Source organism: Corvus kubaryi, unplaced genomic scaffold (genome assembly GCF_017639235.1).
Source record: "Corvus kubaryi isolate FWS band 111438036 unplaced genomic scaffold, C.kubaryi_AGA036_p1.0 63130, whole genome shotgun sequence".
In the NCBI taxonomy this organism is placed as follows: Eukaryota; Metazoa; Chordata; class Aves; order Passeriformes; family Corvidae; genus Corvus; species Corvus kubaryi.
Genome location: NW_024581502.1, coordinates 51425 through 64838, shown reverse-complemented (window position 1 = coordinate 64838; position 13414 = coordinate 51425). Strand labels below are relative to the sequence as shown.

The window sequence follows — 13414 nt, the reverse complement described above, 5'->3', positions numbered from 1 at the left end:
GCCTGTTCCTCAGTGCCCTCCTCAGCGTGCCCGTGCCGGTCCCCCCCCTGCCATGTGCAGCAGAGAGGAGCCCCGGTGGTGGCCATGGTGGAAGTGATGGGACGGCTGCCGGTGGTGAAACGGGGCTCCCTCAGCTCGGCTGGCCCCCTCCTCCCTCGGGGCTGGCATCTGGATGAACACTTCCCCACCTCCGGCTGAAGAGCCCAGCACCAGCCCGGACTGGAAGGGCGTGGCTGTGATGGTGCCCGAGGGGATCCCGGCCAGCCCCGAGAACAGCTGCTGTGGAGAGGAGGCTTCAGCCTTCAGGCTTTCAAAAACTCCACTTTCATCCACGCTGGTTTCAGAACTGACCGTCTGGCTCCGGTTTCTGCAGTGGGCAGAGATTAAAGCGTTTAAATAAAAATGAGTACACAGAACTTCGTGGTGTTTTCGCCCAACCCTGACTGCAGTGATTCCAGAGTTCCTCACACACTATCAGAACAAGAAGGTCTCCAGATGACAGATGCTTTTCTCTCTACCCGCTGTCGGGAAGTTACAGCTGCAGAACTAGAGGCCAGTAACCAGACTCCTCAGATGAGATCAGAGAACCTCTGCAGACCTGACCAAAATGCATGAGTTCCTTCACCCAAGGAATGAAGCTCCCAAACACCCTGTTTACTTTTGGAGAAAACAAAGAAATAATACACCCAATATCAAATCCAATATCTTCTATAATGATTTGAGTACTTAAAGAAAAACATACAAAACCCCATGGAACTTGCCACAACACCACCAAGTCAAGCCATACTATAAACAAACAAATTAACCAAGCTAATTCAAAGCAATGAGTTACCCCCAAAATCTTCTGTCTTTATTTAGGGACAATCACTACCTGCCCACTGATGAACTGTATCAGCAAGAGACAGAATCATCAGGGGAAGAGAAGTGTTGAGAGCTGCCTATGTGTCCTTCACAAAAGTGAAGGATGTGCTCACGGGTCCTGACAAATTCTTTTATTTTGATATTTTTTGCAAACTGGACATGGATGTACCCAAATTACTGGGCACTGGACAGAACTGGTTCTGGCACTGATTCTGTCCTGAGTGTGTTGGAATACACCCAGATTACAAAAAGAAAGTATAAATATCTTCATCCTAACAGCAAAAGACAACAGCTTTTCTTCACTAGAAGTCAATAGAAGGAAAGTTTAGATGAGAGGGAACAATGCAGGCAAGGAGTAGAAAAATCACCAGGCAGTAAATGCCTGACAGACAGCAAATACTTCTCTAACTTGAAGAAGGAGAGCAAACAATAAATAAACCTCAGCAAGAGGCAAAGCCCACAAATAAGGCATGTTGCAGAGCTTTGGTCCCTCTTGATTTTAATCCTGGGAGATCTCTTAACTTTAGGAATAGTGGTCACAAGGCCCTCAACCCTCTCTCCCCCATGGGTTGAAAAGCCTCCCCAGGCACTTACAGGGCACAAAGCACTGCTTTTCACCTCCCTCTGGGGACAGATTCAAACCTCTCCAGGCAAACCTTCCCACTAAGTAAACTCCTAATAAGGCTTTTTAGAGCTGCACCCCATTCCCACCATCTCTCTGCAGGCTTCAGCAAGGAATGAAGTCAACAAGACATTGCACACCTCTTTCTGGTCCAAAATATTCATCAGCCAGGTCTTCGAATTCACACCTAACACTACAATTCAGGGGTGTATACACAACTCACATCTGGGAATGTAACAAACAGACTGGGTGGAACACAGTGTTACAAATAAAGACACAACTATTGTTTGGAATAATATTACCAGGATACATGACTGTGCTTTCAGCAGGAAGGAATTAATCTGGGACATATTTAAAAACAAACAAGGTTTGTTTGTTGAAATTGTGAGGCTGCTGAAGTTAACAAAAGTGAAGACCAGCGGCAACAGCATTTCCTTCTACAGTTAGAAAAACTTCAGCCTCTGTTCCTGACAATTTGGATTTACCCTGTTGAAAATCAGAAGCACCATGCAGAAAAAAACAGAAAATGGCTTTTTTCCCCTCTGAAATTAAGAATGGTACCATGCTAGCAATGGCCATGACATAAGGCTTCAACTCTAACTGCAAAACCTCTATAGAAAATGAAATATTTGCTAATGATCTTTCACCTATAATCTCAGCTCAAACAGAGCAATGAAATTCCTTAGTTCCATCTTTATCTTGGAGTAATTAGATTAGTTTCTTCTTTAGGGGAAAAAAAAAAAAAGTCATGCTCCAACTCTGGGAAAGCACCAGGGAATATTTAGTACCAGAACACAGCAGCAAGGCTCCCTTGCTGCTGTCATAATTACAGAAACAAATTAGAGGTATTCTACTTCTAAATACTCACACATGTGAAGATAGATACAGACTCTGGGAAGATGTAAAGGGTCACCCAAACTCTTTATAAAACACTAAATCAGAGTAGTTGGGAGCTTCAGACCAGCAGACTTTTTAAACACCTTAATAAGAGAAGTGTAAATCGTTCTTGTTCACACAGGTCCATCCCTGCACACCGATGGTGCTCAGGTTCCCCACAGGGCTGTGCCATGAATCCCTCCTCCAGAGCTCCAAGCATCCTGCCCATGCTAAGCCAGCTGTCTCCCAGTTGTGCCATACTGGATCATCATCCTGAAACACTGTGGTTGGCAGCAATCAATAACTTATAGGAAGGAGAAAAGTAAAGCGGGCTCTAGAATCCCCAAACTTGAGCAGAAAGCCTGGCCACACCACATGCACAGGAATTTGACGTCTTTCTCAATTTTGAGCTTTCATCTTCTAAAACACCCCCTACACTTAAATCAGAATACTCCTCTCAGGAGAGAAAAATGGAGGAAAGAAGAAGGGGAAGGATTTACCTTTCAGGAGGCACGTTGTCAGTGTTGCTGCTGTGCCGCCTCTGCATTTTCCTCAAAACCTTAAAACACAACACGCTCAACATGAACCCTGTGGCTCAGCAAATCCCAGTGTGGCTACTGGCACAGACCCTGGGGGCAGAGGGCTGTGGGACCCACTCAGCTGGGGACATGGCTGGCAGGAATCATTTGCTTCTGTGACAGAGCACCTCGAGCTCCCATTTGTTTCTCAGTACACTCGCAAAGAGACAACTTTGAACGGGAAATGGGAGCACATGGGTCTCCAGGCTGGGCAGGAATTAGTCAGGTCCCCTTCTGCAGGACGTGGCAGTCACCAGGAGTGTACAGCTGTGGGATGGCATGTCCTGGCAAAGAACACGGGGACATCTAACAGTGGCTCTCGCTGTGACACGACTCAACGCCCTCGTGGGAAATGAAATCCCGTCTTCTACTTCTGCAGAAACTTGCTTTGCAAAGCAAAACTGAGAGGGAGGAAGAAAAAGAAAATGTGTAAAAGAAAATGTATTTTTATGAAAAAAATACAATTAGGTCACGACAATATTCTTTTAAACAGGCAACTTATTCATTTTAATCTACAGAAATGCCATCTGCAAACTCTAGACAATGGCTCCAGACAACAATAGCTACTTAATAAAATGTAAAGACTAAAATCTAAATACTCTTGAATATAAAAAGTTATAACATTATTTATAACATTTCATACCACATGATAATATATAGACAAATGTGTAGCCCTATACCTGTACTGTATAAAGGCACAATGGCTCTGGGAAGGTTTGCCAGCTGTCTGAAAGCACAGTACCTGAACAACAGCTTTATCCAGAGGTGAAAGGTGCCAGCCACACTGGGAGAGATGGAATCCCAGGAGTGTGCAGACATTGACAGTTGGAATGCTTCAGACAGTCCAAGACAGTCCAAATTTCAAACTCATCACAGGTCCTTCAAGCCAATGACTGTCAAGCACCTAGCCCCCAGTGCTCACACAGGCCCACCTGGAAGAAGCACATGCAGAGAGTCATTTTCAGCACAGCACAAAGAGTTTTACCCCTCCATCTCCCTGGGAAAGGCAGAGAGGTGCAGGAACCCTTGGTGCTTCAAGCCCTGCCCATGTGCATGATCCAACAAAGCTGTTTCCCTCTCAGATTGGCACCTGCATCCCCGGGAGTACTCCCAGAGTTGTACTCTGCCTTCATTGTGCCCATACATATATTCATAAGTGTATTTATATACAGATGCACATATGTCATAATATATATTTTTATATATACATCTATATATACACATATGTTCATATATATGTGTACACATATATATTCACATATCTATGTACACATAGATGTATAGGTATAGGTATACATCTATTAATGTATACCTACATACACATCTATTAACACAGTCCTATACATATACACATATATACACACACATGTATATATAGGTATACATATATGTATATACATATACCCACACACACGAATCTATTAATATGGTTCCATACATGTAAATACATATATACATCTCTATATATGCATACACACATATACATACATGATATACCTATACAGATAGCTATACATAGGTATACACACATATATATCTATAAATACAATTCTATACATACACACACATACATATATGTACACACACACACAGACATAAGCGAGGCCTTTTCTTCCGAGTAGGTGGGGAAAGGAGATCCCACGGTTGGGATCCGTGGCGCAGGGCCCTAGCGGGGCGGGAGCTAGCCCAGCTCAGCCCAGCCCAGCCCAGCCCAGCCCAGCCCAGCCCAACCCGGCTCAGCCCGGCCCGGGCCCGGCGGTCCCCCCCGTACCCACCGGCTCGGCCCCGGTTGCGGCGCCGGTCCCGCCCCCGCCCTCCCGGCGCACGCCCGGCCGCGGCTTCCGCCTCCCCCGCCCGCCCGGCGGAAGCGCTCGGGCCGCGGCAGCGCCCGGGGCTCTGCGCTCCTCGCTGCCGGCTCGCCGGTGATGCCGGTCCCGGGCCGGCGCTGTCCCCGCCGGTGCTGCCCCTCGTCGCGGCGGGCTGAGCCCCCGGACCTGCCATGGTGCCCTGCGGGGCCGTGCTCTGGCGGCGGCTGCTAAGGAAGCGGTGGGTCCTCGGCGTCGTCTTTGGGCTCTCGCTCGTTTACTTCATCACCAGCACCTTCAAGCAGGTCAGTGCCCGCCCCATCTCCGTCCCCATCCCCGGCCCCGGCTCCGGCCCCGGCCCCGGCCCTGACACGCCGCGGGGGGGATTAAAACATCCCTTATCCCAGGCTGACTTTTGTTCTTCAGGTGTTGTCATCGAACTCCTGGGTTATGCGGCCGTAAGAATGACGTTATAAATATGTAGTAGATGCAAGAGTTTAAAATAGGAATGCCTGATACTGTGTTTGACAGCAATAGTTGTTTGAACCAAAACTGGAAAAAGAAAATCTCCAATGGGTTTGGTAGTTGTTGTATCTCTTGCGGTGGTAATTCCACTGGCAAAGGGCTCAGGAAAGAGAAATATGTGCAGTTGTTATTTAATATAACATATACTACTTTTGTGGTTGTAGTAACTGAGTTCAGCTGTGTTAGCTGATCCTCGGTGAGCTTGAATACCCTCACTTTACTGGACTGTGTATCTTCCTGTTGTGTATACTACCAAGTAGTAAGTTGTTTACACCATCAAAGCTGGAGTTTCCTGTGCTGTGGAGTTTACAAGTACTAGGCATCTTTAATCCTGGGAAAGCACGTGGCTTGAAGTGGCAGAAGGAACTTGTCTGTTTGGTTGCATTCCTGTTTTTCCTTGCAGGAAGAAAGGATGGTGAGAGACCGGAATCTCCTCCAAGTGCAGGAGCATGAGCAGCCGATCATGTGGAAGGTGAAGTTCAGTTCGGGAAACAGCAGTCAGCTGAGTAACCAGTGCAGGAACTCTGTGCAGGGGAAGCTCCTCATTACAGATGAACTGGGTATAGTTGATACTAAGAATTTATTCTAGATATGGCAGTGCTGAACGCTGCTTTGCCTGTCTGACTGCTGATGGCACTTTCCTGTAACAACTCCTCATTATTAAGGCATTTTTACTCGGCCTTTGGCCTTGTCTCCTCTGGCTGGGTGAATTTCACTGTGGCTGCAGATGTCGATGCTTTGGTTCTGTGCACACCAGACTTGGGCCCAGCAGGCTCAGCTCAGGCCCGGGGCTGTGTGAGAGTGACTGTGACCTCACTAAAGTCAAAGAATTCCAGTTACCTTTGCACAGAACTCAAACGTTGACTCCTGCTCAGTTTACTGTAGGTGCTTGCAGAGCTATTTGTGTCTCCCTGCAGTGTGCTCCTACTGTCAGCAGGGTTAGGGAGAGTAATTGAGGAAACCTTATTGGCCTTGTATGGAGGCAGCTCAGGACTGGTGTAATTAGTGCTCAGTCACAGTTAACAAGCTCATCTGACCCTTGTAAACCCAAGGTTATTAACTACTTGTTCTAAGTGGTAGAAGTTAAAGACTCTTTCGTGTCATGCACCTGTACTTGTTGCTTAGACCCTGGATCTTTACTGACCACAAATCAAGGCTGTAGAAAACCCACCACATCTTTTGTGATTTGCATCAATGTTACATTTGGCACTGCCTGACTCAGGCTTAGTGCCAGTTCATAAGATCTCTAAAAATTACCGATCTCTCACAGTCTAACACTGTAGTAGTACAGTTTCCATGAGGATATACACCATATTTCTACACCATTAAGGATTCCACTCAGCAATGAATATTGCAGCTATCCTGCATGGCTAAATCTAAGTCTCTTCATGTTGAACTGTAAGAGAATTATCCAGACACAGACCCATTGAAAAAAATGTGTGTCATTTTTTTTTTCCAATACAATCAGTGCCAATCCCCTTCCCCTTTCACAACAAGGAACTATGCCCAAAGAAAGTCAGAACTTAAATATTCTGCATTTAAATAGTCATACTGTATATACAGCACATATTAGAGTAGGATATAATAATTGTGCAGATAACACCCTGCTGTTGGAAGCGCCACTCTCCATTTCAAAGAGTGGCTACTTAGGACTGAGAGGGATCATAATCTACTAAATGATAAACAAACCTGTTCTTAAGTAATGTGATTCTTACTACAGATTTTTGTAGAACATATGGAGGAGCGTGCATTGACAGTTGTTACTCCTGTTGCTGTTTTCCAGGCTACATCTGTGAGAGGAAGGACCTGCTGGTGAATGGCTGCTGCAATGTGAATGTGCCCAGCACAAAGTTGTACAGCTGTGACAGCTGCCTGCCCAATGGCTGCTGCAGCGTCTACGAGTACTGCGTGTCCTGCTGCCTGCAGCCCAGCAAGGTACATGGGCATTCTCCTGCTTTCCAGGTGTTCTCAGCTGCTCGGGTTCCTCTGTGGCTAAACGTGCTTCTTTGTGAGGAGCTTTTTCCTTAGACAGACAGTTCCTTTTCTTGGAAGGATGAGGAAAGCCTCCAAGGACCATATGCCAAACTACAAATAAAGCTTTAACAAAATTCATCCTTCCCACCTTTGGGAGGAAATGCTGGGAGCCTTGCAAAGTGTTTCAGCTTCAGGGCAATTGCATTTGCTGAAGGGAAATGATTGCAGAAGAGTTACTCCAGCCAGTATTGGTTCTGTAACTGGCACTTCCCCGTATTCTGTGAGCATCTCTTAGATTCTTTTCCTACTGCTGGGGTTCTGAGGCATTAGCCTTTCAGTGCTTGCTAGAAATCCTGAGTGGAGTTGCTTACTATTCCTCTGATACCTGAGCTGTGTAGGTTAGGATGGGCTTTGATTACTCCTTGCTGAAGTAGAGCATTTCTGGTTTTTGCCTCCTGTTTGCTGACCACTTTAGCAACATCTCCTGGAGCGGTTCTTGAACCGGGCAGCGATTGCTTTCCAAAACCTCTTCATGGCAGTGGAAGATCACTTTGAGCTGTGTCTGGCCAAATGTAGGACTTCGTCACAGGTAAGGAACAAGCACGTGTCCAGGGCCCAAAAAAGTGCCCTTGGAAAATGGGGCTCAATCCTATGAATGGCTGGTGTGTCATGTTTGTATGTACACGGGCATTTTCCTAAAAGTTGAAGCTATGGCTGAGAGCCGGTCTGAAGGCAAAGCACATAATTAGAGCAGGATGAGTTGCACATTCTCTTTTGAAAAGAGGGGCTTAACCACAAAGAGACTGAGTTCAATGACCAGTGAAGATCTCGGATGAGTTCTGGGGAAGATCTCATTAATATGAAAACAGTGAGAGCTGTTCCCAGTAGCCTCAGAATGCTATTTTATGGTACAGTTGGAGACTTTACCATATACTGACAATCATCTGCGTAGCAAGTTGAAAACTATGTTGTAATTTTTTTGCTTATTAAGAACAGAGGTGAACTTCTGTTACCCATGTGATTTTATTAGAAGTTTTTGGTCTAAGTAAGCATTGGCCCTTTTAGAAAGTGCTGTTGGCAATGTCCTGCAGCTTCAGTATTTCATGTAGCGATAGGGGTGGACTGCAAACAAAGGATAGAGTTCCAAATGTCTCCAAAGTTACTGGGATTTTTTTACCCATAAAATCTGAACTCTACCTTTTATCAAGAAAAATGCACACATCTCAAGTAGCAACTTTATTGTGCTCTGCTTGCTTAGAACATTTGATGATACTGCCTAAACATATCTAAATTTTTTTTTTTTTATTATTGAATCTGTTCCCACCTACTTGGGTATTCTCCTCAAAAGGAGGTTCTGGTTAACATTGCTCTTTTATGGTTAACTGGCTCTTCTATGCTGCCAATGCAGAGTTCTTTGACTCCAAAGATACTCTGATGTGTAGAAGAATTGGGGACTTTTTTTGCATATGCATAAATGCTGTGGGTTTTGTCGTTTGGTGAAGGGATGCCTTGTTTCAATGTGTGTGTATTGTTAAAGCTTCTCCTCCTCTTCCTGGCAGAGTGTGCAGCATGAGAACACCTACAGAGACCCGATTGCCAAATACTGCTATGGCGAGTATCCCCCAGAGCTCCTGCCTGTTTGAGAGCTGCAGGATCTGAGCAACAAAAGGAAGGAGCTGGAGACTTGAATCTGGAAGAACAAGACAACAGCTGTTGCTTTACCAAAGCCTCAGTGTAAAAAGCTTGTCTTGTCTTGTCTGTGGGGGCAAACCCAGAGGTGAACAGAGGAAGTAAGGAACTTAAGTTCTTCGGGACTGAATCTTGCTTTCTTCAATTTATTATGCACCTGCTTCAGAGTGCTAGTACTGTGCTACAGTGCCAGTGCATTCTTTGAATATTTCCTCTAAATTTCAGGAATCACGGAGTCGATCTAGGCTATAGAACATCGTGGGAAAAATATCTAATGTGTCTTTGCAGCTGTAGATGGAGGTTCAGTTGTGTTTCTGCATTCCAGAGACTTTCCAGAGTGACAGTAGTAACGGGAGGATTTTTCCTTTTAGAGAGCAAAGCATGCCCACTATGCTTCTCTCTTTGGAGCCCTTCTTGATGTGCATGGTGTACACTACATATGTAATTATGAATTATTTATTCATTTTATAGGGGTCACTGGCTGACAGTATTTATGCTTTGCATAGCTAGTTGTGGATGCCTTTCAGTCCCTGCTTTGCTATGTCAGCTGGAAGGGATGTTTTAGATCCTGACTAAAGTTGGTAGGGGTTTTTTCCTCCTTAGTCTAAAGGAATTATATTGGGATTTGTCACTATAGTACTTACGTTGCTCTTAGGGAGTTTAAACCATTCAGAACTCCAATGGAGTTGTTCTTCTGCCAAAGTCCCATCGCACAAGAGAAGAGCAGGGATCTGCCTAGAATGGGATGTTTATTGTCTCTGAACACTTTCCTTGTTACTCTGCAACAGTTTCCTCAAAGAGGAGTCTAGTTTTGTGAGCAGTTCTTTGCTGGTCCTCTTGCTGACACGGAGCAGGGATGATTTGTTTGCTTGAACTTGTTCAGGCCTTGGAATTTCAAGTGTATTTCACTCCTGGTTGTGCAGGAGGCAAAAGGGTGGAGTTGTAGGACTTCAGTTTAATGATGTCCTTGTGCATGAGGTATTTAGAACATCAGAACATGGTGCAAACCCTCCTTTGAGGACAGCTGTGTTGCATGAGCTCAGCTGAAGTCATGATGCTTTTGATTTGCTATTGGACATACTTGACATACTCTGGAATTGTGGCCTGATCAGAATGACAACAGCCTTGGTTCTCCACAGTTGCTCCTGGCTCTCTAAAGTTGCAATTTCAACTCTGTCCTTCTAAAGGCCACACAACACAGAAAAGGTGGGTAGAGAACCTGTAAATGCTGACTAAATTTCTGCTCCCCCTGCAAAGTCCAAGTGCTAGACTAAACTGAGCTGTTCCTCTCTATATGCAGAGCCTCATTTCTCTTGTTTTTATCCCATTCATCTCCCCCATAATTTTGACTTTGTGTCTGCTTGCTTAAACTGCATAAAGTAAAAATGAAATAAAAGCGTAGAAGTCTACAGAGGTGTTGAAGATAAAAACCACGAAGAACAAACAGTGGTGGAGTATCCTGCTGCAGATCTGTAGAATGCTATTGCAATTGCGTATGATATAAAGACTACAATGCATATGGTACTACGTATGGTAGTACAAGAAGTAGTACCAGCCATCTGATAAAATCCACTTGCATTGCTTTTGTTGTTCTTTCCCAGAAGTCATCAAGTGAAATAATGGCTCCATCAGCAGATTGTCTTGGAAATCTTGTTTTTCCAAAAGCTTGAGAGCTTTAGCATTAGCAATTTATCCAACTGAAAACTGTCTCCCCTTTGCTGCCATCCTATGGCAACTTGCTGCAGCAGACATGGTACAGTGTGAGGATGCAGTGTGAAATGCTGTCTTCAGAGGGTAGCAGAGGTTGCTTCTCTTTTCAGTGTTAAACAGATTCTTCACCCCTTTCCAGCACTTCATAATCATTTTCCCTAGGGAAGGCCATCAGCTTGGTCTGTCATATCATATCATTCCTGCTGAGACATATTCCAGCACTTCAGTGTTTGCACCATGGCTGATGAGGTCAAGATGCTGATGGCTTGCTCTTGCTTTCTTTTCCAACTTGATAATAATTCCTTAGCAGGTGATACCACTGCGTGAAGCAGTAATTGTAAGGAATCATAAGAAACATTGTAATTTGGACAACCTTGTGGGAATTCCTGTCCCTTTTCTCTCCTAGAAAAACAGGATGTGATCAGAAGTGCATTGTGACCATTGTCCATCCAATGGGACAGAAACTGCATCCTCCCTCCTTGGTAGTTGAGCTGTTCAGCTGTGTCTGTACTACGTGTTAAATCATTAAAAATTTGTGTTCCAAAATACTGCCTGTTCTCATGTCTTTCTTTGAGCTACAAAGCAACTGTACCAAAATGTAAGTTTGAAGAATGCAGTGGAGCGGAGAAGGACTTGAATATGTGTAAAAAAGGCAAGCAAGTAGAGGCAAACAGGAAATCGATTTCATTTTAATCTAAGACAAGAGCATGCTTCTATCAATGATTAACAGAAAGGTCAGGCCCTTTGCAAAAGTGGATTGAGCAGGGGAAGGAATGCAAATGATTGCTTCATGTTGGGAAGATAAGATGAGAAATGTCAAAATCTTTGCTTCCTGATAATACTTCCATGTGGTTTAAGTGATGTCCATCCCTCTTGCAAGAAGTGTGGTGATTCTGTGGGTGTCTGACATCTCCTTTTTATTTGTCAGCTGAGAGACTGGGCTGGTTGATGCGTGTTTGGCAGCAGATTTAATGACAGCATCTGATGGAGCAAGTAGCTCTGCTTATCTGCACTGAGGTCAGCGCTGGGGATAATTGGATGGGTTCTGTACTCCCTGATTTCTGTAGTTTGCAAGAATATTAATGCTAGTGAAAAATGGTATCAGTTGACATTCTCTACTGCTTCTCGAGGATGGCACATGGAGAACTGGATAAAAATCCTTCCTGTCGGGCTGGAGTGCTGAAATGGCAAATGCAGACCTCTGACTTGAGGCCACCACTGAACAGTTGATGAGTTGGGATCATGTTTTCTGCATTCTCAGAATCTCTTTCATTGCAGTGGCAATTCTTTGTCTCCAGCCTCTGATTGCTTGGAGAACTTTCTAGCAAACTATACTGGAGTCAATTTCTGCATATAAAGCATTAAAGCACAGCAAATCCTAAGCATGAGTCTTTGTTTCGATATTCTTTTAAAAAGCAAATGCTTTTTTAATTTCCCTCATCATTTAGCTGGACAGACTTGAGCTGTAGGATTCGTTCTGTCTTGTGCTAGTCACTTAACTGCAAACACAGTTGATCCTTTTACCTAGCACCATAATGCGATATTTGTTCTTCAATTCAATTCTAGTCAAGGAGAGGTGGGGGAGGAGGTGAAAAGGAATTTTCTAACTCAGCAAGTTCCACAAAAGATGGAATTCAGCAAATTATCAGTGCTTTAATAACAGCCCTCTGCATTTCTTTACAACCCGAGGCAAACAACTAACTCTATGCAGAGGGGGGAAATGCCAACTTCAAAACCTGCAGGGACTGATGGGAAAGTACTTAGTTCTTCATTTTTGATGCGTGTCTAATTAAACAGACAGCTCTATCTAATATTTTTGGTCAATTAAGGTCTGACTTGTAGCAACATGCACATTGTCTACATGATGTTTTCCATTTTGAGGCAGTCGTACGGCCACAGATTTTTCTTAGAAATCATGGGTTAGGTAGATTAGAAGTGAATGTCTTAAGCAAGAATTCTCACGATGCCTTCAGATTGAAGCATGTTTGTTGCTGTGGTCTGCTGTTTCAGCTATGGTAAAATAACATAAAACTTCAGAGTAGAGAAAATGAAGAAATTCATTCTGGCTGATGTCTTGCCTCATAGAAGCTTTTCTATTATGTGTTTCAATTAAGGAGATAGAAGACCACAAGCTATAGTTGCAAATGGAATGAGAGGCAAGTGTTAGGTTTTCCATGAATGAGATGGCAATCCCTTTCTACTGGTAATAGTTGAAATGAAGACTAGCACCTGATTTCTTGCCAGTGTAATGGAAGCTTCCAAAAAAAACCCAGCTCTCATCTATCCCATGTGTATTCCGTCTCTCTGCATGCACCTACAGAATAAGGCACACTAAGAGGAATCAAGGTAAGTGGGAATCCTGTACCATGGCCAGCATTTTGTTCTTGTGCTGCCCAAAATCTGTTTCGATTTTAAACTTCTCAGAGCAAAAAGACAACATTTGTTGTTCCTACAACTTCGGATCTTGGCCTCACCTGCAGCCTTTAATGTATCAACTGATAGGAATAGTACCTGTCTTACAGAGATATGAAATATCACCTTTTGAAGAAGTGGGATAAGGTTGGCTTTAAGTCACAGGTGTGACATGTTTGTTTGTTTAAACACTGGAAAAGTAGTAGCATTATTGACATTATCATATGCAGAAAATGCATCCCTCAGCTATGTCAGATGACACTCCCTATGCTTTATACACATCTTCAAACAGAATAATGTAGATTAGCTGCAAACTACAGTTACAGACCTGCTTGGTAATAAAAGCGGTGCTGTCTGAGTAA

At 44.1% G+C, this 13414-nt stretch overlaps 2 protein-coding genes across 2 annotated transcripts; one reads left to right on the top strand and one right to left on the bottom strand.

Moving 5' to 3' along the window:
• Nucleotides 1-21: 21 nt before the first annotated feature.
• On the bottom strand, nt 22-3869 carry LOC121672617 (RING finger and transmembrane domain-containing protein 2-like). The gene is made up of 3 exons (XM_042045344.1): nt 3680-3869; nt 2860-3338; nt 22-367 (listed from the first exon to the last, which is right to left on the bottom strand). The coding sequence occupies exons 2-3, from the start codon at nt 2940-2942 to the stop codon at nt 22-24; spliced, it is 429 nt and encodes a 142-aa protein (XP_041901278.1). The 5' UTR covers nt 2943-3338; nt 3680-3869.
• A 931-nt stretch (nt 3870-4800) lies between these two features.
• On the top strand, nt 4801-11188 carry LOC121672618 (SREBP regulating gene protein). The gene is made up of 5 exons (XM_042045345.1): nt 4801-5047; nt 5671-5827; nt 7051-7202; nt 7717-7830; nt 8801-11188. Exons 1-5 carry the CDS (start codon nt 4937-4939, stop codon nt 8882-8884), a joined length of 618 nt encoding a protein of 205 aa, XP_041901279.1. The 5' UTR covers nt 4801-4936; the 3' UTR covers nt 8885-11188.
• Nucleotides 11189-13414: the final 2226 nt, after the last annotated feature.